At 37.8% G+C, this 26,211-nt stretch overlaps 1 protein-coding gene across 4 annotated transcripts in view; it reads left to right on the top strand.

The window, feature by feature from the left end:
- Positions 1 to 21,616, top strand: part of Ppm1b (protein phosphatase, Mg2+/Mn2+ dependent 1B) — a 61,207-nt gene extending 39,591 nt beyond the window's left edge. Inside the window, exons 3-6 of one of the 4 annotated variants that reach the window (XM_051160632.1) lie at positions 5,309 to 5,426; positions 6,345 to 6,456; positions 6,891 to 6,948; positions 21,035 to 21,616. In XM_051160632.1, coding sequence (XP_051016589.1) covers positions 5,309 to 5,426; positions 6,345 to 6,456; positions 6,891 to 6,948; positions 21,035 to 21,040 — 294 coding nt within the window. In that variant the 3' untranslated portion in view covers positions 21,041 to 21,616. Of the gene's footprint in view, positions 1 to 5,308; positions 5,427 to 6,344; positions 6,457 to 6,890; positions 6,949 to 18,023; positions 19,116 to 19,878; positions 20,274 to 21,034 lie in introns of those variants that run through there. The other 3 variants (XM_051160580.1, XM_051160708.1, XM_051160565.1) reach the window with 3 other exon arrangements.
- The last annotated feature ends 4,595 nt before the right edge of the window (positions 21,617 to 26,211 follow it).

The raw sequence follows: 26,211 nt of genomic DNA, 5'->3' as shown, positions 1-26,211 counted from the left end.
AAAGAAGAATATTATTACTTGGAATGTAGAAAAATACATATGTTTAATTTAGAAGTATACAATTGTTACATATATTTAATTCCATAGCAAACAGAGATGCTGAGTGCATGTTGCCTTCTTTTAAGTGGAGAGCCAAAGAAGATCCAACTAAGTAGTGTTTTCCCCCAAGTGAGTGAGATGAAGTCAGTGTTTTCTATGCTGGTGATGTCTTAGTAACATACACACACTTTTGTGTGATAAATCATTGTATTGATTAGTGCTGTGAAGAAACCCCATAACCATGACAGCTCCTACAAAGGAAAAGATTTGGGCCTAGCTTACAGCTCAGAGAGTTAGTTCATTATTGGCATGGTGGCATGCAGGCAGACACAGTGCTGAGAGTTCTACATCTGGATCCACAGACAACAGGAAGAGACAATGACATACTAGGCCTGGTGTGAGCTCCTCAGACCTCAGAGCCCTACCCCAATGACATACTTCTTCCAACAAGACCACACCTACTCCAGTAAGGCCACTCCCACCCCCCACCCCCCTAATAGTGCCAGTCCCTATGAGCTTAGGGAGCTTAGGAAGCTTAGGCTGTGGTGATCACCAATGGCAGAACCATAGTGGTATTGCAAAATCACTGTTTTCTGTGAGTCTGTGCTGTTTGTTCTTTGCACTTAACAGCTACTTTAGCCCAGTTAATTTTTACAGCAGCCATATGATGGTAGTTGACTTTAGGGTTGTTAGTCGTGAATCATTTTTCAGGTTGCCTTTTAGCAGAGTTGTTACAGGGTTAGATGTTGATTCTGGTCAGGTGTCATCTGACTTAAATTAGTCCCTGAGAAAACGGGCTTTCCATTTTATTGCTCTTCTTGGTGTTTATTGCCAACTAATTCAGGTTTCATAAAGTGTATATAACTGCCATTTGTTACATTTTATGACATATAAGTCATATGTATTTAATCTTCACAGTAATTGGGAGAAAATTATTTCTAGTTTACAAGAAATTGAAGCTGTCATTAAAAGATAGTTATTAGTAACAAAGTATACTTATGTGGAATAAAAACCAGAATTTAAGTTTTCTGGTTCGAGTTCTTTTCAGCACTGATTATCAGAAAAGTTTGATTATATGTGTATATGCGTTTTGGTGCTTTGTGTCTGAAAAATTGTTTCCCAGTGTGGTGGGAGGATTTTTCCCCTTCCTCAATTGTTATTAGATTAGTAATTTTTTTTTTTTTTTAATAAATACAAAAGTGTTTGGAAGTTAAGTTGCTCATCTTTACATCCCTTTCTAGTCTCATTGCATTTAGGGTTTACCACTGCTTGTGGTTCTATCTGCTAATACACATTTATAAGCATAAAGATAGAGTTTTGTTTCTGTGTTTTACAGAAATGGATCATGATATGCTTGCTGCTTTTTCTTGCATTATAAAAGTCAGCATTCCTGAGCTGGGCAGTGGTGGCACGTGCCTTTAAGCCCAGCACAGTGGATCTCTGAGTTCCAGCCAGGGCTACACACAGAGAGACCTTGTCTCAAAAAACAAACAAACCAGAAAGTCATTTATTTCTTGAAGTCATTCTTTCGAAATATTTGATTTCCTTAAATTCAGTTATGTGCAGACATTTATATGAATCAGAAACTTTAAACTCAGACTAGATCTAGTCATTTGGCAAATTTTAGGAAGGTTTTTTTTTTTTTTTTGAAAACGTAGGGTCATTCTGATTTATTCCTACAACATGGAAAATGTCCTTTATGTATCTCAAAATAATTTTAGTTCTAAGCTCAGTACTTACTTTACTGTAATTTATAGAAAATATCTTCATAAAAAGTACAAAAGTAAACATAGAATGTTGGAGTGGATGTAGTTAGCAGTTTCTTTTAAATTGTTTTTTACATTTTGTGTGTGTGTGTGTGTGTGTGTGTGTGTGTGTGTTGTGTGAGACAGCAGGTTGAGATTTAGGGGAAACATGTATTAATTGGCTCTCTCCATCATGTGGTTTGAACATATAAGTCCAGTATAGCTTAGTTATATATAGAGATATTAATCCTTTCTTGGTCATGTTGCTGTAATTTTTTCACAGTGCACCTTAGCCCAGATTAATTGTTAACCAGTTTTAAGTATTATGTGATTGCATTCAAACCTAATGAATCTACACTTTCTATTATAAAATATTTTTATCTTATTATTTTGAAAATGCACTTACTGCTGAGACATGTATTCCTGTTGTGTGTACTGTACAACCTCTCAAACCTTGGGACACAGCCTCCTTATCTCCTAGATCACACTGATTTATTATGAGGATTTGCTTTCATTGTAGCAGTCTCCCGAACTATCACACATGCTGTGTGAAGACATTTCTGGGCTCTCCTTTTAATCAAGCAACATTCATTTTCAGAACCAATTGTGTCAAGATCTCTTTGCCTAAATTTAGAAACCCTTGGTGGGACAATACCTTTTTTGACTTAAGTCGTTAGCTGTTAGTGCTCAAATTCTTGAGTGTATTACAGCTATCTACTGAAGAAATATTGAAGAAAATGTATTGAAATAAAGTTTTTAAATAGCTAATTATTTTTGTTGTTCAGGATAGATTTTTATAAAAATAAGTTTCAACCTTGGGCTTAATAATGAAAACTATACTGATTATGCAAGAATAGTTTGTCCTAATAAATGGGGAGCCTCTTTCTCAGTTGCTGTGCAAAAATTGAAACGTTTGTATAAGTGTTTAGAGACAGTCATCTTTCTGTAGAAATAGAAAGAAGCAGCATTGAAATCACACATGACTGAGGGCTAAGTGTAAATTTCTTTCAGTTGAGTTTTATAAATGATAGGGTCTATGTTTTGTAAGAATCAAGTGGAACACTTATAGATAGCATATTGATTAGGAATTGTTTAATAATATTCTTGGTATTAAAGAATTGGAAGTGGGCCAGGAACGGGGATTCACACACCTGTAACCCCAGCACTTCTAGTGTAAAGACAGAGACAGGCAGGTCTCTGTGTGTTCAAGGCCAGCCTGGTCTACAAAGCGAGTCAAGACAACCAAGGCTACACAAAGAAACCCTGTATGAAAAAAACAAAATAGGAAGTGGTTAGAAGATACTTTTTCTCTAAGTGTTCATAAAATTGTCTTAAAAATCAGTCATGTTTGTTGTTTTGAATATCTATTGTATAGTTTAATTTTTCAATAGTTTACCTGTATTCATATGATATACTTACTTGTATGTATAGTCATGTAACCAAATACAGCATTCTTAATAGTATTTCATAAAAGTTGGGGCTTTCATTGAGTAATTAAAGTACTTTGGCCAATGTTAGAGCCCTGGTTTTCCAGACATTTTAGCACCTGGTTATGTATCTACCAAATCTCAGGACTCTGTAGAGAGGCTGAAGCCTAGAGAAGACCTTTCCCTGCTTCAGACTTGCCCCATTGTGTTGGAAGGGGGAAAGCAGTCATTCTTTTGGTCATGTCATGTTGATTCTCAGAAGGTGGCAGGTCTGAGCCACATAAAGCCAGTGTAAACTCTGGCCAGAAAGACTGAAAAGTCTAGAGTGGGTATAACCTTGACTTTTTTACTCCTCTGGGCAAGCTTCATTCTCAAACAAAACTGATCACCACCATTGATGAGTCTTTGAATGCTGAAGAGGAGGAGCAAGCTTAAAAGTATTTCTTAGGCTTAGTAACACGTTCCTGCTATGTTGGTGCTTGTGAGGGAGAGGGGGAGGAGCATGAGTTTCCTGAGCAGCGTAAACTGTATCACATGGTGAGGTTATCTCAAAGACAAAAACAATAGGCTTGACCAGTCGGCAGAGTTCTAACAGTTTCATGTTAAGATACTCAGAGCTGGGCGTACATCTATGGTTGCAGCACTCAGGGAGGCAGAGGCAGGTAGATCTCTGTGAGTTCAAGGCCAGCCTGGGCTACAAAGTGAGTCGAGAACCATGAGGGCTACACAGAGAAACCCTGTCTCAAAAATTAACCAAAAATAAACCAAACCAAACAAACAAAAACTCAATTATACATCTAAAGAAAAGGTAGATTTTTAAAAATTTATTGTTCAGTCATGGCATTTAGAATGTATTCTGTACTTTTTAAAAATATAACTTCTAAAGCCATTATTAAAAGGAGTAAAATTTATCCTTATATAAAACAAACTGGTTTTGTTTAGGTTTTTCTTTCTTTTTTAAAAGAGTTACTTATTTATTGCATATACAGTGCTCTACCTGCATGTATGCCTGCAAACCAGAACAGGGCACCACATCTCATTATAGATGGTTGTGAGCCATGGTTGCTAGAAATTGAACTCAAGACCTGTAGAAGGGAAGACAGTGCTCTTAGCCACCGAGCCATCTCTCCAGCCCTTTTTTTGGTTTTTCAAGACAGGGTTTCTCTGTGTAGGCCTGGTTGTCCTTGAACTTGCTCTGTAGACCAGGCTGGCTTCAATCAAACCCAGAGATCTGCCCGCTGACTGCTGGGATTAAAGGCGTGCACCACCACCACCCAGCAAAAGAGACTGTTTTAACTGCTCTCTAAAGATTCTGGGATTAAAAAGTTGTCAATATTGACTGAGGCAGCACATGTCTGCATTTCTCAGCACTTGTTAAGGCTGAGGCCAGAGGATTGCAAATTCAAGGCAATCCTTGAAACCCTTTCTAAAGCAAAACAAAAATAGAAAACCCTGTTGCCAGGTGAAGTTTATAACTTGGTAACCCAAGCATATCCCACTGTTTACTGGAACTTCAGAACCATTTAAAACATAAATTTCTTTCTTTTTTTTCTTTTTACAAGCAATGACCATCACATTTTTTACAATCATTTATTTACGAGTGTGCAGTGCATGTGTTATGTCAAAGAATAACTTTTGTGAGATGGTTTTTTCCTTCTACCATTTAGTCTTTTGAGTTTCATGACAGCAATTTCCAGCAAAGTTGAGTAGACTTATGTTATGTGACTAGCATGAAATTTCTCCAAATGTTAAAAGGATGTTTTAGGCTTAAGCCACTCTTAGGATTATGTAATTTTGGACAGCAACAAAAAAAAACTTTAGAAGCTATAATAAGTATGAAATTATCTTCACTTCTCAGGCTGTGAACTAGGGGGTAAAAATAGTTATACAGAATTAAAATCCAAGAATAACTTTATTTATACGCATACCTAGATACCTTTTAGGGTTGTATTTTAAACAGTTCTTTGAAGTAATAATATCTAAGATAAACATTCTAGATGACTAAATTTTAATTGCTTAAAGTAACTCTGGAACTAAGTAGTGGACGATTGTTGAACTATAGAAAAAATTTCCTTTTTCTTTTTTTTTAATATGCAGGGAAGTCGAGATAACATGAGTATTGTATTAGTTTGCTTTTCAAATGCCCCCAAGGTCTCAGATGAAGCAGTGAAAAAAGATTCAGAGTTGGATAAGCACTTGGAATCACGGGTTGAAGGTAAGGCAGGTGTTTTGCTTTTCTCTAGGAAGGAAAGAAAAGGTATTCTTCCTTTCTAATCAGATGACTCTTTTAAATATTTCTTAGTGGAAGAAATTACATTAAAACAGAGGCTTTAGCAATAAACAACCCATCTGCCTAAGACATGCTGTCTTGGGTCAGTGTGTCAGTGTAAGGAGAGTGAATTTTCTTGCCTTTTTAGCTGTCTGCAGTTATATCCAAAACAGTATGTTTACAGATGTTTGGGGGCTGGGGCTAGAGACCAGTCTATAATTTCTTCACTCTAAGTAAGCCCTGCTTATAGACCTGAAATAATCTTGTCGTCTCCTCTACCCCGCCCCACATTTTCATTATTTATTGTGTTATTAATGTAGCTGCCAGATGGTAGTGGTGACTGTTAATGTACCAGACTGCACTTGTTCTCATTTGGGGAGATTTGTCTCTATGTAACATGTGACAGTGTTATAGCTAACTAGTGAGTAAGAGCTCAGGGACAGCACTTTACATTGTAGTGTCCAGGACTGTCCCACAACAAAAAATGCCTGGTCCAGAATATAAGCAGTGGCTCCCCCTACCCCCTAAAAATGCCTGAGATAACCAAGTTATAGAAGAAAATAGTTAAATTTCAGGAGTATTGGTCCGTAGTCCACTAGCTCCATTGGACCTGAATGAACAAGGCAGAATAGAATGTGAAGGAAGCAGGAACATGTTTCATGGACTGTAAAGCAAGGTGCAGGGAGGTGGGTAGACCAAGTAAAAGATTATCCTTCAAAAAAACCATGCCCTCAAGTGAGGTGCTTTTTCCAGTTAAATAACCCACTCATTGCTCATTTAATTCTAGTTTATATTTTATGAAAATGTTAGAATGAACATGTGTGTGTCAATGACTTTTTTAAAGTCTTGTTTCTAAATTTACAGAAATTATGGAGAAGTCTGGGGAGGAAGGAATGCCTGATCTTGCCCATGTCATACGCATTTTGTCTGCAGAAAATATCCCAAATTTACCTCCTGGGGGAGGTCTTGCTGGCAAGTAAGTAGAACAAAAAGAGCTAATTTTTATTTCATTCAAAGTTAGTGATTAAATCATTTTGAGTAAGAAATCAGAAGTAGATCACCTAGAGGTGAAAGACTTCATGTAAAAGATGGGAGTTTGTAAGAGGTTGGGTGTGGGCGTTCATGTGTGTGTGTCAGCACAAACTAGGCAGAATGGCTTCTCTGCTTATGTCACATCATCGGACACTTTCATCCATTGAGTCATTTCACGAGCCCAGAATTTTTTTTTTAAACATTCTTTGAAGTCTTTTGCTTAATAAGAACAAGTAGATTTTGTAAGATTAAAAATTATTATGAGTAAAATGTGGGAATTGATCTCTGCAAGTTTTTAGTGTGGCATTTGTCTTTGTAGTCAGGGCAAAGTATTTGAAATATGAGCTTAAACTACATAATAACAACATATCTTTTTAGGCGCAATGTTATTGAAGCTGTTTATAGTAGGCTGAATCCACACAAAGACAGTGACATGGTAAGTTTTAGTTTATTTCCTAAATATTTAAAGTAAATTTATAATATAAATACCAGACATGAATAATCCACATAATGATGTCTCCATATAATAACTGACTACTGTTTTTCATTTTATGGAGTCAGTTAAAATTTTAGAAAATATATTAAAGCAGAGACATAAAATTCTGTTTTATGGATAGCATTGCTGTCATTTATCTTTGTATCAGATAGTCTTTTTTGTTTGAGTTATCTCCGCTTTCTCCCTGTGTGTCTGCCTTTCTTCCTCTATCATACCTTCATTTTGAGGCAAGAATTTGCTTTCAAATAACTAACTTTTTTTCAGCTGCCATCACCCAGAGGTGAGATAGTGATGCGTTGTGACTGTGTGAGTGAAGACCTGAGCTCCAGCCCTTTAGTTCCTACTCTGCCAGCCCTAGATGAGCTGTAGCTACGCTCTTCAGAGCTGTTAATACTCAGAGCAGACTCAGGCTCAATTTTAAAGCTAGTTAATCAGGTAGAATTATTTTCTGATAGGTTTTTCAAATTTGGGGGTATCTAAAAATAAGTGATGTTCGGTTTTTTTCCTTTCTCCTTCCCCCCCATCCCCCACGAGGCAGGGTTTCTCTGTGTAGCCTTGTCTATCTTGGACTTGCTTTGTAGACCAGGCCGGTCTTGAACTCACAGAGATCCTCTTGCCTCTGCCTTCCAGAATGGTACTAGTTTTAATACATGAGTTCCAAAGCATTAAGCATTACCATACTTGGTAATGAAATTCCTTGAAAAGAAATAGACTCACCTTCATATTTGCAGTTTCACTTGGTATATCTAGAGAGAGTAGCTAGCACATAGAATTTTTTTTTCTTATCATCATTGGTTGCTTTCCTAGGATTCATTATTGAATAAATACAATGTCTTAATAAGTATAATATCAAATGTAGTAGTATATGGTTTTAATCCCAGCACTCGGGAGGCAGAAGATGATCTCTATCTGAGTTTGAGGCTCTGTATCTAAACAAAACCAAAACAAATAATAATAAAATATTTCACTATTAATGCAGTTCTAGTGAGTTGAATAAAAATGACATTGCTAATAATAGTATACTTACTCAGTAGTAGTGATTTTGAATCTTTCTTTTGTGGCTATCTCATAGTATTAGAGGATTATATCCAAAACAGTGAGCCTTAATGTGAAAATACGGATGTGAGAAATTCAGAGACACCTCAGTCAGATGTGTAGAGGATATTGACAACTGAAAGTCTGCTGTATCTGAGAAGTGACAGCCATGGCACATTCACCACTGTCAGAAATAAGCCTTCAAAATGTAGTCACTGACTGTTAGCCATGGACATTCTCCTATTTTCTCCGTTATTTCAGAATTTAACTTTGGTAGGAAGTCCTTTAAAAAAATTATATCCTTCTGAATTTTTTAATTCCTCAAGAAATCTTTTACTCCAAGAGTGGGGAAATGTTACTATCTCTACATCTCTTTCTAGCGTATACCAGAGATGATTTGAATTTTTAAGGAGTAAATAACTATATGTGATTGATTAATAAATAGACAACAGAACCTTGAGTTTAAGAGTAATGCATAAGCTGTAATACTTGCCTTAAGTAAGATTCTCTATGGCTACATAAATTTATGATTACATAATTATCTATGTATAAGCTTTCCATTGATTTTTAACAGACTAAACTCTGGCAGTCAAGCATAGTGAATTGATGGAGGAAGGCTCATGATCCCATGCATATAGTCAAACCACTACCTTATACTTAACACACATACAAGTAAAGATAAAAGGTATGTCTTGCAGTTGGTAAAAATGACACAATGCAGAATTTGATGGGCTGGGGCTATTATGCTGGGGAAGAACATTTACTTAATACATACTAGGCTCTGAATTCAGTCCCCAGCACCCAAAACGTTTGAGACAAAAGTTAGCATACAAAAAGTTTGTATGAATCTATATGAAGAGATGAGATGAGGAAGGTGGCATTTCTCGTGGAGGACAAAGACCCCTCTAACCAGCTAGAACAGAGAGCCGCTATGCTGAAAAATAACAGTGGGAGTGGTTGCAGAACTGTTGCTAAGGGAATGGCCTTTTGGATTGTTGAGAGAACAACCCATACCATGTGTTAGGACTCTAAGCATGGTAGACTAAACCTGTCACGTGTAAGCACTCCACCCTGGTGTGGTGACTGAACCAGGACCTTATTTATACATGCTAAGTGTATAGAAATAGGCACTGACCCTTTTTCTGGTTTTCGAGACAGGGTTTCTCTGTGTAGCCTTGGCTGTCCTGGAACTCCCTCTGTAGACCAGGCTGGCCTCGAACTCCTAGAGAGCCTGAGTGCTGGGATTAAAGGTGTGTGCCACCACCTCTTGGCTCTAACACTGAACTGTATCCCTACGTCATCTGTGGCAGTTCTGTCATCTTAACATTTACTATAGTGGATTGTAGATTCCAGACGTCAAGTAGTTGTAAGATAATTGAATAGAGAAGATGAATTAGTCTAAACTTACTATTAGGCGATGCTAGAGCAGAGAAACATGCTCAGTCACGATACGAACTGACTTTGCACACTTGAGTCCTATTTGGGGAAATACTACCATATTCTTTCAGAGTAGCCACAGCTATGTTGAGCAGGTTGCCACTGGTAAGAATGGACTGAAAAACCAGAGAAGCAAGAGTGCAATGAAGTCTAAGCATTCGAGAGCTCTCCGTAGCCCTGATGTTGGCTAATAGCAGTCCACAGGTAGGCACAGTGTTCCATAAGTGTTTCTGTAGAAAGTGTCACCAGGACTCAGAGGAGCAGGAGTCTGGTACAAATACAGGAGAGTGTTTGAAATTTTTTTTATAGGGTAAGCTTTTTTTTAGGATACTAAAAAATGGTTTAGAGTTAAAAGAAAGCGAATTCACAGTTAAGTCAGATTTTAACTTAAAACTATCAGAGTTAGAATTGTTCCTTTTCTAAATACTTTTAAGTAATACCATTAGAAAGAAGCATTTTTTTTCCTGTCCCCACCCCCATATATTTCATATAGGCTGGGTTTTTTGTTTGTTTGTTTCTATCTTGTTTTTGTTATTGCTAGCAGGGCTGTATGTATGTAGCCCAGGCTAGCCCTCAAGGACTTAGTTGAAGCTACCTTGAATGCTTGTTCTTTATACATGCCTTCTTCATCTCCTAGTGCTAGAATGATAGCCATGTACAACTATACCTTATTCTTACATTTTCTTACGTTTTATATTTAAAGAAAAAAGAAATAGATAATAAGAATATGCCCAAAAGTCCAGTTGGATATCAACCAGAGATTTAATAATTTAAAGATACTCAGAAAGCTTAATGAAGGCTTAAAGGGCTCTTAAGTTGTTTGCAAATGGTGTTCTTAATGATTTCTTTTTATTTTTTATGTGTAATGGTGTTTTGCCTGCATGTATGTCTGTGTGAAGTTGTCAGATCTCTGGAACTGGTGGTGTAGACAGCTGTCAGCTGCCATGTCAGTGCTGGCAATTGAACCAGGGTCCTCTAGAGGAGCAGCCAGTGCTCTTAACCTCTGAGCCGTCATTCCAGCCTCACCAACCGTGCTCTTTTAGTTCCGCGTTTTAGAGCCTGTTCAGTCTTAATAATGAAAATAATGTTGATAAGTTCCTGGCTGAAACAAAAATCTGTTAAAGAATCTGTAGGGAGTGTTAATCAGGGAGTTTGCAAATACCCAGAGGTTGTATACGTGTATATTCTTTGTTAATGAATTTATCTGTGGTTTTCACCAGTTTCTCAAAGGAGCCAGTGTCCTCAACCCCCAGAATAATTGTCTAAAGGATTCTTCCTTAGACTGTAACATCAGGAAGTAAAACTGCATTTTAGTATTAGTTGTTCTTAAAGTAGCCGGCACCTGAGATTATACCCTTCTCTCTTTCTCAAATGCTGATCGTGAGATTGGAGCTGAGCCCGATTTACTTTGCCTATAACCTCAGCACCCACAGCAGTCAGTAACAGAAGCTCAGGACGTGCTTTTGGGGGGAGGGGTGGGTGTAGATGCAAAGCCCCCAGCACAGTCCTCTTCTTGAATAGGGAAAATCTTGTTCATTTCTAATAGTTGGTCTAAAATTCTTTAAAATAACCTTTAAAAGTAAGTTTGGATAGATACCTTAATCATTAAAGCCTGAGGACCTAAGTTTGACCCATGGGGCATACATTAAAAATGGGACAGAGGTGCAGAGCCGAGGATCCTGGCAGCTTAGTAGCCGATCAGTGGGCTCTGTGTTCACTGAGATTAAAGCTGAGTGGAGCATGATTGAGGAAGACACTAGACATTGACTTCCACCTACATGCATGCACATATATAAAAACAAAATGAAAAAAACATAAAATAATAGGTGCTAAGTGGCCAGCTTAGTATAGTGATTGCCATGGAAGTGTGAGGATGTGAAGACTTCTTTATCCATGTGAAAATCCAGTTATGGGGGTACATGCTGGAATCCTAGCACTGGGGAGGTGGAGATAAGAGGCCAGCTGGCATAGCATAGCCTGTGAGTCTCAGGTTCAAGGGACAAAATTCTTTCTCAAAAAAATTGACATCATCTGAGCAGTGACACAAGAAGTTGACCTCTGTCCTGCACATACACCAAACAACAGTAACAAAAAGAAGCTTGCTGGGCTGGAGAGATAGTTAGGCTATTAAAGGCCTGGCTTCCAATCAAAATGTCAAGAAGATTGCCAGTTGACATGAAAGTCTGCATTGTTTGTGTATTGGTATATAATGTGTCTACTTGTTAATGTGGGTATGTACAGTTATGCATGCATATGTGTACATACTGTGTAGGCCCAAGGTCATTGGTTAGGCAACTTTCCTCAATTGCTCTCCACCTTTATATTTTTTGAGACTTTTAAAATTTAAGTCTCTCATTAAGCCTGAAGCTCATCAGTTTGGCGGACTGGCTGGCCAGTTAGCTTCAGGAATTCACTTATGTCGTATGTGTGTGTCTCTGTGTCTGTCTGTGTATGTGTCTATCGATGTCTCTTCTGGAACCACCAGTCATGCTCAGCTTTTTACATGGGTTCTGAGGGTTCAAACTCGGGTACTTGTGTTTGCTCAGCACCTCCTCAATCCAAAAGACGGTAGTTTGTTTTCTTTCTTTTTTGGGGGGGTGGGTGGGTTTTTGTTTGCTTTTTCGAGACAGGGTTTCTCTGTGTAGCCCTGGCTGTCCTGGACTCACTTTGTAGACCAGGCTGGCCTCAAACTCACAGTGATTGGCCTGCCTCTGTCTTCCGAGTGCTGCAATTAAAGGCGTGCACCATCATGTCCAGCTAAGAGTAGTTTTCAGAACTTCCTATTTCTATACAAAAAATGTTAGGATCTTTCCTAAAAGAAGGTTCATTAGTATATTATTGGCCAAGATAGCTATTTAAACTGATTTTTCAAGAATGTATTTTTCAAGTATTAATTTGAACTTCTCAATTCTTGTGCCAAATTGTACATGTATGTTGTGTGTATTGTTTTTATGTACGATAAGCACACAGTGAAGGAAGCTGACTCTAGTACTCTGTGTGTATCCGTTGATACACAGTTGTTATCCCTTGATAGCCAGAAATTACAGGGGCCTTGCTTCTTTCATGCAAGACAAATTATTATATAAGTCTCATGTTTCACTGTTTTGAAATGTTTTTTTAAAAGAAGAATAGTTTATAAAGTAGCTGAAATTAAGCATTCAAGTCCAGCCCCCTATCAGTTTTTAAAAATTCAAGGAAATATTTTAAGGAGTTAGGGCTTTAACTAAATTGATAGAGTACTTGCTTAGAATGTCTGGAGCTTTGGGTTCTGTCCCCTTTGCCACATAAACCTCGTACAACGGCACATGACTGAAATTCCAGAACTCAGAAGGTAGATGCAAGAGGATTAGAAGTTCAAGGTGATTCTGCACAGCATAGTGAGGTGTGTATGTGTTTGTGTGTGGGGAGTGGGGGCGGGGAGGATGGAGAATATGAATGAATGAGAATGTGGGCATATGGAAGTCAGAGGACAACGTCGGGTGTCCATTTTCCCTTCTGTGTTTGAGACAAGGTTTTTGTTCTCCTCCGTGTGTGCTGGGCTAGACGGCCTGTAAGCTTTGAGCAGTTGTCTTGTCTTTGCTTTCCATCTCCCTAGGTGCACTGGTATTATAGGTGTGTGCTTTTCTATAGATTCTGAAGATTGAAATTCAGGATGATAGGTTCTCCAGCAAATGCATCTACCTACCTAAGATTGAGCAACTCAGCAGCCTGCTAGTTAATCTGTTGAACGTGCTTAGATTTCGTGGCCTTTTTACACTTTACCTGACTTACTTATTATGTTTTATTTGAGAGGAAAAGGGTTTGGGGGGGGGGGCGGGTCATGTGTTGTGTTTGTTCTCACAGAAGCCAGAGGAGTCTGTGAGGCTCTTTTGAAAGCAGGCGTCTTAATGCATCCAGCACTAGCTTGGCAGGCAGCAAAAGCGCCAGCTACCCTCCTGTCTCTGCTTGTCACAGCACTGGGGTTACAGACATGCACAGGGCTATGCTCTGCTTTGCTGTAGATACAAGGGCCTGAACTTGGGTCCTTAGGCTTGAGCAGCTAGTGCTCTTACTCACTAAACCCTCCTCCAATGCCAACGATGTGTCACTATTTGATTATTAACCTATGTTAGTCTAGGGAACCATTAGGGAAAGTTAATTCTTGTCTCACTATGTCTTAAATTTTTTGCAGACAATAAAATTTTACACACACACACACACACACACACACACACACACACACACACACACACACACACACTGTTTTGCCTATAAGTAAGTTCACCATGTAAATGCAGAAGAGGGTTGGAGCCTCTGAAGCTGAAGCTCCAGCTGCAGCGTGGGTGCTAGGAACTTAACCCCAGTCCTCTTTGGGATAACAATTACTCTTAATTACCAAGCCATTTCTCCAGATCTCCGTAAATAATAATTATAAACACTTGTTTAGTTTTGTTTTTAACTTAAATCATGGATGTTTTACCTGCATGTATGTCTTTGTACTACATGCATGCCTGGTACCTGAGGAGGCCAAAGAAGACATTGGCTCTCCTGGGACTGGAGCTACAGATGGTTGTTAACCGCCTCTATGTCGATGCTAGGAATTGAACCGGGTCCTTTGGAAGAATAGCCAGTTCTCTTTAACTACTGAGCTATCGATCTCTCCAGCCTCTTAAACATCCATTCTAAATAAGTATCTAGATACCTGGTACATTTCTCATGCAAAGTTGTTAATTCACCATAATGCATTCACTGGAGCATTCGGATTGATGTTTTTTCTGTGGGCACAGATCTGAACTCTATCCCTCATTAACACAAATCTCTTCACTTGTTACAGTGTTATTTTGAGGAGCCTGTGACCATTAAATGGCCGTATAATGTTCTAGCACAGATGTTGATTTTCCCCTCCTGAGTGGTATGAGGGATATAGAAAACAGTAGAAGAGGAAAGTCCATTCTAATTAGAAAGACTGGGAAGCGTGCAGGATGGAGTTAGTTATTACAATAGGTACATTATAGGTGCACTGGATGACTTTTAAAAGTTCAAGTAAAGAAAGCACAACCTAGGTAATAGCTTCTTGTGATAAGAACTGAGATAGTTACAAAATAGTATTTTGAAAACTGTAATTGCTAGGGGCGATGTTTAAACCAGCTGCCTGTAATCTATTCAGAACAATGGGAAAATAAATTTCCCATCAGGCAAAATGATTTTTAACTAATTAATTTATTTACTTTACATCCTGACTAAATGATTTTTAAATATGATTAAAAGTTTTTAACATTCATCATTTTGGTGTAGTGAGTTTGTGATGGCAGCTATTATAAAGGATCCTGGTGTGTGTGTGTGTGTGTGTGTGTGTGTGTGTGTGTTTGAGACAGGGATTCTCTATGTAGGCCTGGTTATTCTGGAACGCACTCTGCAGACTAGGCTGGCCTTGAACTCTCTGAGATCTATGTGCTTCTGGTTCCCAAGTGTTGGGATTAAAAATGTGCACTCCCACCACCACCCAGCAGTCCTTTTTTTTTTTTTTTTTTTTTATATATACTGATTTGGTTTAGTATATTTTTAAGAAGATAGCTACTCCTTCACCAGACAGGGTTGGTGCATGCCTTTAATCCCAGTACTTGGGAGCCACCCTGGTCTACAGTGTGAGTCCCAGGACAGCCAGGGCAAAGGAAGTACTTTAACCCACTACAGTGGACTCAGATACAGTAGCCTTACCACAGTTTGACTTGAAATAGGCTTAGTTACCCATGGCTGTATATCAGAGTTAAGAAATAGATGATAAAATACCTAAAGTCTCTGAACCAGTGTGTCTGGAAATACAGCTTTGGTGTCTAGATCATTTGAAAGCTTTGCACATGATTGTGCAGTAGCTGCTCTGCATGTTCGTCATTTGCATGCTCGAAACAGGTGTTTATTGATGTCCTGCAATTCATTTTTAAAAATAATAGGCAAGCCTTTTGTTTATTAGAAATTTTGGTGAAATCTTTCACAAGATCTGTTTAAAGACTGACAGTGACTGAAATGCACTTATGGCATTCAATCATAGCCCTTCCTAAACACACTCAGCTGGGGGAGCACATTTTTTAGTAAAAGGGAGTGTGTGTGTGTGTGTGTAATTTATGAAAATCTTAGCATGCAACTTATTCCACGGAATAAAGTTAATTTAAGGGTAATTTGACAGTTAATATGCTTGTAGAAAATAGGAAAATCAAAAGAAAAAATTATAACCCCTACTCTCCATTATTCTCTGTCATTTCACTATTATAGCATCATGTTTCTTATCTTTCTAAGGACTTTAAGAACTTTTTTTTTTTTTAAAGATTCGTTTACTTACTATGTATACAGTGTTTTGCCTGCATGTGTGCCTGCATACCAGAAGAGGGCACCAGATCTCATTATAGGTGGCTGTGAGCCACCATGTGGTTGCTGGGAATTGAACTCAGGATTTTTGCAAGAGCAGGCAATGCTCTTAATCTCTGAGCCATCTCTCCTTTCCAGGAACATTCTTAATAATATGAAAAAATCTTTTTTGGGGGTGGGGGATGGGAATTCAAGACCTAAGTTTTCTCTGTTTGAGCTCTGGCTGTCCTGGACTCCTTTGTAGAACCAGGCTGGCCTTGAACTCTGCCTCCCTAGTGCTGGGATTAAAGGTGTACACCACCACTCCTGGCTTTTAATTATTTTTATTTCATGTGAATGGGTACCTTTCTGAGAGATACGTCTGTGTATCACTTACATTCCTGGTGCCTCAGGAGCCAAAATTGGTTTCAGATCTGATGGGACTGGAGCTATAGACAGTTGTGAGCAGCCATGTGGGTTCTGGGAGTCGACCCGGGTCCTCTGCTGAGCAGCCAGTGTTCTTAACCATTGAGCTAGCTCTTCTGCCTCTCTCTTTTTGCATTTAAATATATAAAAATAAACAACTCAGAACACACCAGGAATTACCCACTGGTTCTTTACTTTTTGTCATGAGGATAAAATTTGTAAGCACTCATGTCTGTCCTCTTTATTCAACACTACCATTTAGTTTGTGGGCTTATTAATGCTATATTTCCAAAGATAGTTACGACTTAAAGCCTCTGTCAGTAACCTGTTTTGTTTTTATTTTCCTAATAGTTGGGGATGAAAACTTCCAAATAGGTTAAAAATTGAAATGACAGTGAATACTATGTAGATTCCAGTTGTTTGCATTTTGCTCGCTTGCTTTGTTTATTTTAATGTCTGTGCATTTAAAAAGTGTCAGATCTTTTTGTTACTTTTTTTAAAACAAGTTAAAGACATCACAATATTTTACATGTTAACGTTTCAGAGCATGGCTTATTTTTGAATGAGAACATTTTTCTGTATGGCAGTAAAACCTTGATCTTATCTAGAAGGATGAATGTTTCATAACACCATGAAATACCAAATCCAAATAGTCTGATTTGTCCCTGAAATCACTGTACTGTTGTTTTCAAACAATCTAGTCAATCATCTTGGGTGTGACTGTAAGCAAGCCTTCATGTTTTGTGCTGGATGTCAACTTTGACAAGCTTCAGCCAGCTTTCCTGTAGTCCAGCCTACTTTCTGGATTTGCAAGATTGTTTGCTCAGTATTTCTCTAGCTTAATCTCCATCCCTGTTCTCTGGTACTTAGGGAGTCAGCACTATTAGGTTCCTAGTACACAGTGTGGAAAGAATTCAGGACGCCACTCATTTATGGTGTACATAAAGGGTGTATGTGTGTGTAAGGCTGTCCTGATGGTGCATGTGAGGGAGTATATGTGTAAGGCAGTCATGGTACGCTTGAGGGGACATGTGTGTAAGGCTGTCATGATGCTGGGTTACATGAAGGGGGCATGTGTATAGCTGTCACGATGGGTTGTGTGGGGGTACGTGTAAGGCTGCCTTGAGCTCAGTTCGTCAGCTTGCTTATTACCTCATCAGCACGGATTATGAGATCCTTTTCTGCTAAGAAGCTTATGTAGACATAATTTTAGAAACCGATGGAATTTACAGCATTTAATGTTTAAAGTAATTAATGTTTTATCTAGAGATGATTTTCTTGAAATAATATTTTAAGACAAAAATAATTTTATTTTCAAAAGTTTTTAAATCTCCAAAAGAATCAAGCGTAAATTTTTGTAGTATTGCATTTGTATCTTTCTTCCTACTCACCACTTAGCAGAACTGAAGAAACTAACATTCTGTCCTTTCCTCGCTTAAAATACTGTTTTCCCTTTGAACTAAGTCATGTGAGCCAGCAATTTTTTTTTAAGTAAGCTATTTTAGGAAATGTTTGTGTTCTTGTTGAATTTTAAAAGCAAAGTAAGTTACAGATCAAACTTCAAATGGTAATTCAAATCAGACATAAACAGCTCATGGTAATTGGCTAAATATTACTTGATGTTACAATTTAAAGTTTTTATTAATCTGCACAGGTAAGAACTGATACTTAATAAAAATGTTCTGATAATTATGTTGCTTGTGGTAGAAAAAATAGTGCTTTGTGTGATGTGTTATGAAATCCATGTGATATCCTAGTTTGTCTACTGACACTGGGGTCTTGAATCTTAAAAAAAGGCCTCCGAGGAAGCAGAGGAAAGTGGATCACAGGGGAAATTGGTGGAAGCTCTCAGGCAAATGAGAGTTAACCATAGGGGAAACTACCGACAACTTCTGGAGGAGATGCTGACTAGTTACAGGCTAGCTAAAGTAGAGGGAGCAGAAGGCCCGGCTGACCCAGCTGCTGCAGCTACTTCTTCGAACAGTGATGCTGGAAACCCAGTGGCAATGCAGGAAAGACACACTGATTCAGAGAGTGGTCTTGCTGAATTAGACAGCCGTAATGAAGATGCAGGGACAAAGATGAGTGGTGAAAAAATATGACCTTTTTTTGGGTAATATTTTTGTGATCTTGATTTGACAGTTTTTACTTAGGAAGTATAATGTGTGCATTTATATAACCATTTTGTTATTTGAATCTTGGAAAACTAGTTTTCATATATTCCTATAGCCTTGTTTTTTTTTCAAGGCTTTTGCTTACACCTTTATGATAGTTTAAGATTGACTATTTATAGTATTTTGAATTTAATGAAGTTATATGTCATTTCACATTGTATGCTAGAAAATAGGTTGCCATTATTAAATTTAGTTTAATTCTTAATAGCTAGGATTAGAGATTACTGATTGGAAAGACAACTATACATTGTGAAAAAATTGTTAATGTAGAATTAACATTGCTTATGTTATATACTTGTGTAGTTAGCTTTGTAATACATTTGTGTTTACTTAGTATTTTAGTTCTTCAAAGAATGGCTGGTGCTGGCCTATATTTTCTTTCAGAGTTGATATCTGTGTGTTGTTTGATTTGTTTATATTTTACTCCTCTGTAGTTTTATTTTTAGAAATTACTGAGATACTGGATGTGTGGTTATTTTTCCTTTCTCTGTATTCTTTATAAAACATTTTTTAATGAACTATGTATTCATATAGCTTTCATTTGTGTATTCTGTATAGCTTACTATACACATAAAAATGTATGTCAACTAAGTGTTTAGAATGAAATTATCAGTGTTTATGTCCAAATAAAGCATGTGATGTGGAATAATCTATGCATGTTGTACTTTTTTTTTTAGTTTTTATTTATTTAACAATCAGGTTTGGGATACCGGAAAACTAGTCCTATTAGTTAACTTTGACACATCTTTTTTTTTTTTTAAATCAAAAAAGAGAAAAACGTTTTGATTTAAAAATTATATAAGCCTTACTTATTCAAAAACAACTCAATTCTGCTACCCCTTGTGTGGTGCAGAGTACTCATCTTCAGACAGTTTGGCACATGCAGCTATTTAAGAAAGTTATCCCATGAGCAGTTAATATAAGTATTCATCAGGTATTGATAAATGTTAAGAATCCTAAGCTATTATAAAAATAATTTCGAGTTTGCCTTTGCTAAAATGGATATTTTAAATGAAGAGTGGCATAAGTTCTCCGAAGAAAATTTTAAACTTTCTTTGGTTTGTTTTGTTTTTGGTTTTCTTCCTCCCCCCCCCCCCCCATACATTAACTTATATATATATCTGTTTCAAGTTGCTTAAGGTACCATAATTTAAAAGTTTGGAATTTTCGGATATTGTAGCTGATGTTTTGTTTTGATACATTTTTTCCAAACCAGAATATCTTAAGATATTTTTGAGAAAGGGAGGCCAGTCGGTGGCCAGGGGAGGGGGAGATCCTAGCCTCTGTCTGTCAGACACATGCTCATCATGCACACACTGCACAGCACACACACCTCTCTGCTGAATGCTCTTCCCAAACAGGAAGGAAGGAAGGAAGGTCACTTGTTCAGCTAAGTTTGTTTTCTTTTGAAATTCAGCCCACCCTGCAAGTGGTACAGGTACATAATAACAATATTCTTCCTTTTCTCTTCTTGTAGGGCGCTGGAGATGTAGAAGACTCATTGGTAGCCTTATAACCTTCTAAAATGCTTTTGATTCTGAAAATTGGGGGAAAACTTTTAATCACATTTTCTTCAATACAAGGGAAAATATTCTTTGGATTCCCACTGTTTTGTGATATGAGCAGAAAACTCTTAGCATTTCCCATCATTTGTTCATATTTGTATTTCTCAGTAATCGCCATTCATAGCATTGCCTGTACTCTACAGTATTTTTTTGCCAACCTCAGGCATCTGGTTACAATTGTATTGGATTTTTTACCTTAGCGGGGAAATACGGAATTATTTTACCACAAATCAACAAGTGTGCCTGAGGTGCATGGGAATATAGTTAGCTATACTCTGAAGATACTTTATGGTTGTTTTTTTTTTTTTTTTTTTTAAAGCAAAACAAAACACGGCATATAAGCATGTAAGAGTAACGAATTGTAAGAAAAGTTCCAATTTTTCAGTTCACTAAATTGGAAGCCTTTTGTAGTTCTGTGGCTTGGAATTTTATTTGATCAATTAACTATAGGATATGTATTTATTATTGTTATTTAAAGTTTTCCAATTTACTTGTATTACCAAACTGGGTTTTCCAATAATGTTCACATTGTAATGTTGCCTTGCTTCAAGACATGGCGTCTGGCAATAATACCAGCCCTCACAAACTTTATGCATGCGTCTACTAGACCCTTCAGCTCACACTAGAAGATCTTTTGAAACCAAATGAACTAATTTATGGCTATTTATAATTTGCTTTGTTATCTTACAACTTCAAATTATTTTAATTGATGAGATTTGCCTTTATAATGTAAATTGTGATTTTCTTTTTGTTTTACATGTGGGTTTCTATAGTTTTAATTTTTTCAGCTTTTAAGATACAAGTTTTATGTAATTTGATATAATTTTAATTGTTATTTTTAAAGCTCAGAATATCACATCAGAATACTATAAATACATTTAAAAGTATCTATTTTAGATCTAAGGAAATACAGAGATATTTTCATGGGCTTAGTACCTTTCATTTTATAACATTGGGCACGGTACAGAGTGGCTGTCACATAGGTACTTAAATTATTTAGTTATATTTTTACAATAACTTTGAGTTCTTGGGTTTTTTTTTTTTATGTTTTGCATGTATTAAATTCAGTGCTGAACATGAAGAGTAAAATATTTATCAAAAGGAAGTTACTGGAGTTCGGGGAATTAACGAATGTATCCATTTGTACATGGTTTACCTGTTGCGGATGCTTTGTAAACATTTTGCTATATGTTATAATTGTGTTTTAGCAGGTTGTAGTTGCCCTGGTGTGTACCTTGTGTGTCCTATGTGAAATGGAGTTCGTGGTATTTTCTCCATCATTTCCCTGAGGCTGTTTCTGGGGAGCCACACATTTGAATACAGACAGCTTTCTTGTCACTTGATTTCTTGTGCACCTGATTTTTGCTCTAAGAGGAATTACTGCCACAATATATTTTATTTATTCTTTAGATTTTAGCCTTGTAAGTTAAAGTGCTTTACATGATGGTGTTAAAAGCTACTTGTCCCTTTATTGGGGAATGGGAGTTGTTAAAAAATGGGAAATGAAGAATGCAGAATGGTTTATTGTTTAATCTGTCCACTCTGATCCGACCCTGTACGGATAGTACCTTTCCAGTGTGGTGTGGCGATGTTTCATACGATGCAGTGAACATAACCACCTTGTTACCTAAATAAAGACTTGATTTTAAATCAGTGTGACATATTACTCTTTGGTGTGATTTTCAAAAATAAAAATGCAACTTTGGTTGTGGTTTTAAATATGTATCATTGTCATACTTGTGAAAATATTGGTATGAACATAGATGAATTCTGACTGTAAAGAGGCATCAGACTGGGTAAGACAGTGCTAGTAATGAACTATTCCTCTGCTCTAAGCACCTGTCAGTACAACTCTTAAATGGCTAGGGTCCTTGAAGTAGAAATGCTGTGTGTGTAACCTAGCAAGAGAAATCCATGTTTAGTTGTGAACTTTACAGTCCAGTTATTTGCAAATTTTAATTTCAGGACTCATTTATAATTTTAAATTTCAAATATCCCAAAGAACCTTTTGCTTTTATGGAGTCTATTGATACTTACTGTATTAGAATTTAAAGCAGGCATTTTGTAACTTTAAAACTTCATGCTAGTAGCCGGGCGTGGGGGCGCACGCCTTTAATCCCAGCACTCGGGAGGCAGAGGCAGGCGGATTGATGTGAGTACGAGGCCAGCCTGGTCTACAAAGCGAGTCCACAATAGCCAAGGCTTCACAGAGAAACCCTGGCTCGAAAAACAAGGAAAAAAAAAATCAAAAAACTTCATGCTAGCAAGATAACATTGGTTTCTGAAATTATTTCAAAGAAAACAATAACAGAAAAGAAAATATGGCACCAATTTTTACTTCAACATTGGCCTGGATTTTTCTATCAGCTTTTTAATGCCTTTTTTCTTTTGCATGCAGTTAGTCATATTGTGACTTGTTTATTGAAATCTGGCCTTACACAGACCTAGCTAGGAGAGAGTGTGTGGACTTTAAAGCCTTTCCTTTGAGAAGAGTGTGTGTGCTGCTAATGTGAAGTCCCTTGGGTCTGTCTTGCATTTTGTGCATGTTGGTCATATGGAAAAATACTAGTTCACTGAGTTGCTTAATGCTTTTGAATGCTGACATTTGTATTATGTAAAATTTATTTGCTAATAAAATTGATTTTTTTAAAAAAATATTTTAAATATTGGGAAGCGATCAAGCTCATAATGATGGAAAGAAATTTTCAGAATTTTAATTTTCTTTTGAAAGGTGAGATTTTTATCATTGGCAACAAATACTGTCAGTTTTCCTTAAGTGACACATTTGCTTCATTTATTGTAGAGGTGATGTCTCCTGAATAATCATAGCCTGTCAGTCATTCTTTCACATTAGCAATGTTTTTCCCCCATGAAAAGTGCCTAACTAGTCAGGATGCAGCTCAAACAATAGTGCCTTGGAGCCAGGCAGGACTAATCATTTCATCACACGGGATATAAAAAGATGTACACGAAAGAATAGAAGTTTCTTTGTTTTGAAGTGACCTTGCTATATAGCCTAGATTGGCCTCAAATTTGGGGTCCTTTTCCCTCATTACTTTGCTGGGATTGCAGGTATGTGCCACTATACTGGATAGTTGGAAAATGCATAAGTTTTGGTTTTGTCTTCTGTTTTTTTTTTTTTTTTTTTTTTTTTTAATGGGTTTTGAGACAAGATCTCTCAGTATAGCCCAGGCCTCAATCAAACCTGTAATCATTTTGCCTCAGCTGCCCAAGTATTTGAGATTACAACCATGCTACTTCACTTTAATGTGCTAGTTAAAGAGAAGGTATTTGATAAGATTTGGTGGAGGCAACTCAACAGTGTTCATGAAAATTACATTGTAATTTTTACATAAACTAGGTGGTCCCTAGATGTGCAGCGAATCCAATATATTTAAAAGGTAGTCCAATATAGTGATCATTAGCACTAGAAGTTAAGTAATTTTATTTTAGTGTCTCTGATTTTCTCCCCCACCCCCACCCCCACTCAACCTTTCAGCTTTGGGAGGGTTCTTTTGTTGGTTGCTTTGGTTTTGGTTTTTAGAGATAGGGTTTCTCTGTGTACCCTGAACTCACAGCAGTCTGCCTCCCTGAGTGCTAGGATTACAGATCATAGAGATCTGCCTGCCTGTGCCTTCTCCCCAGTGCTGGGATTAAAGGCATGTGCCGCAGTGCCCTGCTTGGGAGTTTTTCTTTGGGCCCAGAAAAAAGACAGGTAAGTGTTTTGGTTTATTTGTCCTCTGCTTTTGTTCTGCTGGAAATTGAACTCAAGATCTTCAGTGAAACAGGAAAGAACTGTGCTTAGTTACTCCTTCAGCATGCCGGGCGTGGTGGCGCAGGCCTTTAATCCCAGCACTCAGAAGGCAGAGGCAGGAGGATCGCTGTGAGTTCTAGGCTACCCTGGTCTACAAAGCGAGTATAGGACAGTCAAGGCTACACAGAGAAACCCTGTCTTGAAAAACAACACACACACACAAACACACAGAGAGAAAAGAAAGTTACTCCTTCTGCCAAGGGCTTTGTTTTTTTTGTCCTCTCCCCTGTTTTGATGATTTATTTATGTCAGTGTGATATAGAAGTAAAGCTCAAGCTCTCCCCGGTGTGTTATAACACCCAACAACTGTTACATAGGTGCACATTCTCAACTCCAGTGCACCTCTGCTTTTTCCTATTCAAGTCTTCCTACTTAATTCTGACTGGCCTCAAACACAGAGATTCACCTTCTGTCTCCTGAAAGTTGGAATTAAGGGTGAATAAACACCTACTAATTTTGAGAAGATAGAAGTTGGAAGTCAGTTGGTGTAAGTAGTTAAGACGAGGCAGATGAAATGAAAGATGTCTACTCTCTTGACCACTTCCACTTGCTGAGGAGGCCTGGAGACACTGAGAGGAAGGGTAAGCAGGCTACCAGGATGAGACCTCATAGGCTGTGACCATATGGTAGGGGAGAAGGTCCCCTTCTGTCACAGGCCTAGGGCAGGGGAATAGGGGGAAGGAGGGTGGAACAGGAAGATACAGATGAGATAACAACTGAGATGTAATCTGAATAAATTAGTTTTAAAAAGACGCTTGGAAAAAGCACTTGTCTGAAGTGTGAGCAGTGTTGATCGTCAGTGATTTAACTGACTGCCTGGTATTGTGATCTGCTTGTAAGCAGAAGGTGGGGAAAGAAAAATGGTGTTCTGGAAAGTGATAATCACAAGCTATTAGTGCTGGGCTTGGCTGAGACCAGCTTGAATGACATAGTTGAGACTGTCTTAAATACAAAACCATTGCTCCTTCCCCATAGAGCCAGCCACCGCGCTTTGTTTGGGTATGTTATGGAGAGGACCTAGGGTCAGGTCTAAACTTTGTTTCTTGTGTATCCCCCTCTTCTAGAAAGTGAGTGGTTAAGTGTCGATAAAAGCAGGCATAGTGTTTAGTCTTATGACTGTGCCAGTGTACTTAGCACCTTGACCATTTAAGTATCAGTAATTTGCAACATCACCCGCCATCCTGCACATCCTCTTTGAGCATGTCCTAATACTGCCTGGTGCTGCTAGAAGTAAGATGACTGGGTCATTGAGCATTCACATCTTCCGAGTTGGAAAGCATTGTACTAAAGATTCAGATAGGTACCACAGCCCCAGAATGTCTCCATTCCATCCCATCCTTGTCCAAACCTTGAGTTTTGCCAGTGAAGCAAGCATTCTCCAGTACCTCAGACAATTCGGATTCCATGTAAACATGTGCATTGGCCTTCTCAATTTCTCTGCATTCAGTTCTCAATTCCCTTCCAATGCTGTTCTTTTGAGTCAGCCTCTCCCATTTGCCTTTTTAACATGATTACTAATCCTTGTTCTGTGAGTTCAAACTCTCCCAGTCTTTGTTTTCATCTTCGGTTACTTTGCATATAACTTCCCACATGTAACTTCTCATGATTTTCTTATGTTTTTATTTGGGTTTTTGTTTGTTGAGGCATGGTTTTACCTTGTGGGTCTAGAACTCAACTTTATAGGCCAGGCTGGCCTCAAGCTCGTGACAGTCTTAGCCTTCCCAATGCTGGGGTATGTGTAGAGCTGCTTGCCCAGCTCTTGGGTGGTTTTTATATTTTGTTTTTCCTTTTGCTTAGTTTTAACATAAGTGATGAGAGTGAGAAGGGTTAGTCCAGCAAGCTATAGTCAGCTGTTGGCAAGGCTTCACTATTTCCCAAATCTTTCCGTGGATCACTATTGCTCCAATCAGTCTTGGATGCCACAGTGAGAAAGTGGGAGGGCCCACTTGAATTCTAGAGGAAACCTTGACTACAGACAGAAAGATTCCCTCTTTCAAGAGGTTTTTTTTTTAAATTCATGTATGTCCCTAGATTTTTTGATCAGTAGTTTTGATAATTTCTTTTCCACGTGGCTGTTGTATCAACACCATGCCTCTTGTCAAATACTGGTTATTCAAACATGCATGACCCATTTTTACTATCTATATTCTATTGACTTTTGCCTAAACTTGTCCAAAGTCACACTATTGGTCACTAAAGCTTCAAGTGCCATTTCCTGGTGCTATGTGCTGTCTTCATTTTACTTGAATTTAGTTCTTAGTAAAAAATGGGATTAATTGTGTACTCTCTTAATAAGTCTACTTTTGAATCTAAAAATGGGCACCTCCTGATGATAATTATATTTCTGTTGGTATATATGGTGTGTGTGTGTGTGTGTGTGTGTGTGTGTGTGTGTGTGTGTGTGTGTGTGTGTGTGTGTGTGTGTGTGTGT

Source organism: Acomys russatus, chromosome 1 (assembly GCF_903995435.1).
Source record: "Acomys russatus chromosome 1, mAcoRus1.1, whole genome shotgun sequence".
In the NCBI taxonomy this organism is placed as follows: domain Eukaryota; kingdom Metazoa; phylum Chordata; class Mammalia; order Rodentia; family Muridae; genus Acomys; species Acomys russatus.
Note: the sequence above shows the minus strand (reverse complement) of the source record. Positions and strands in the feature narration are given on the sequence as shown.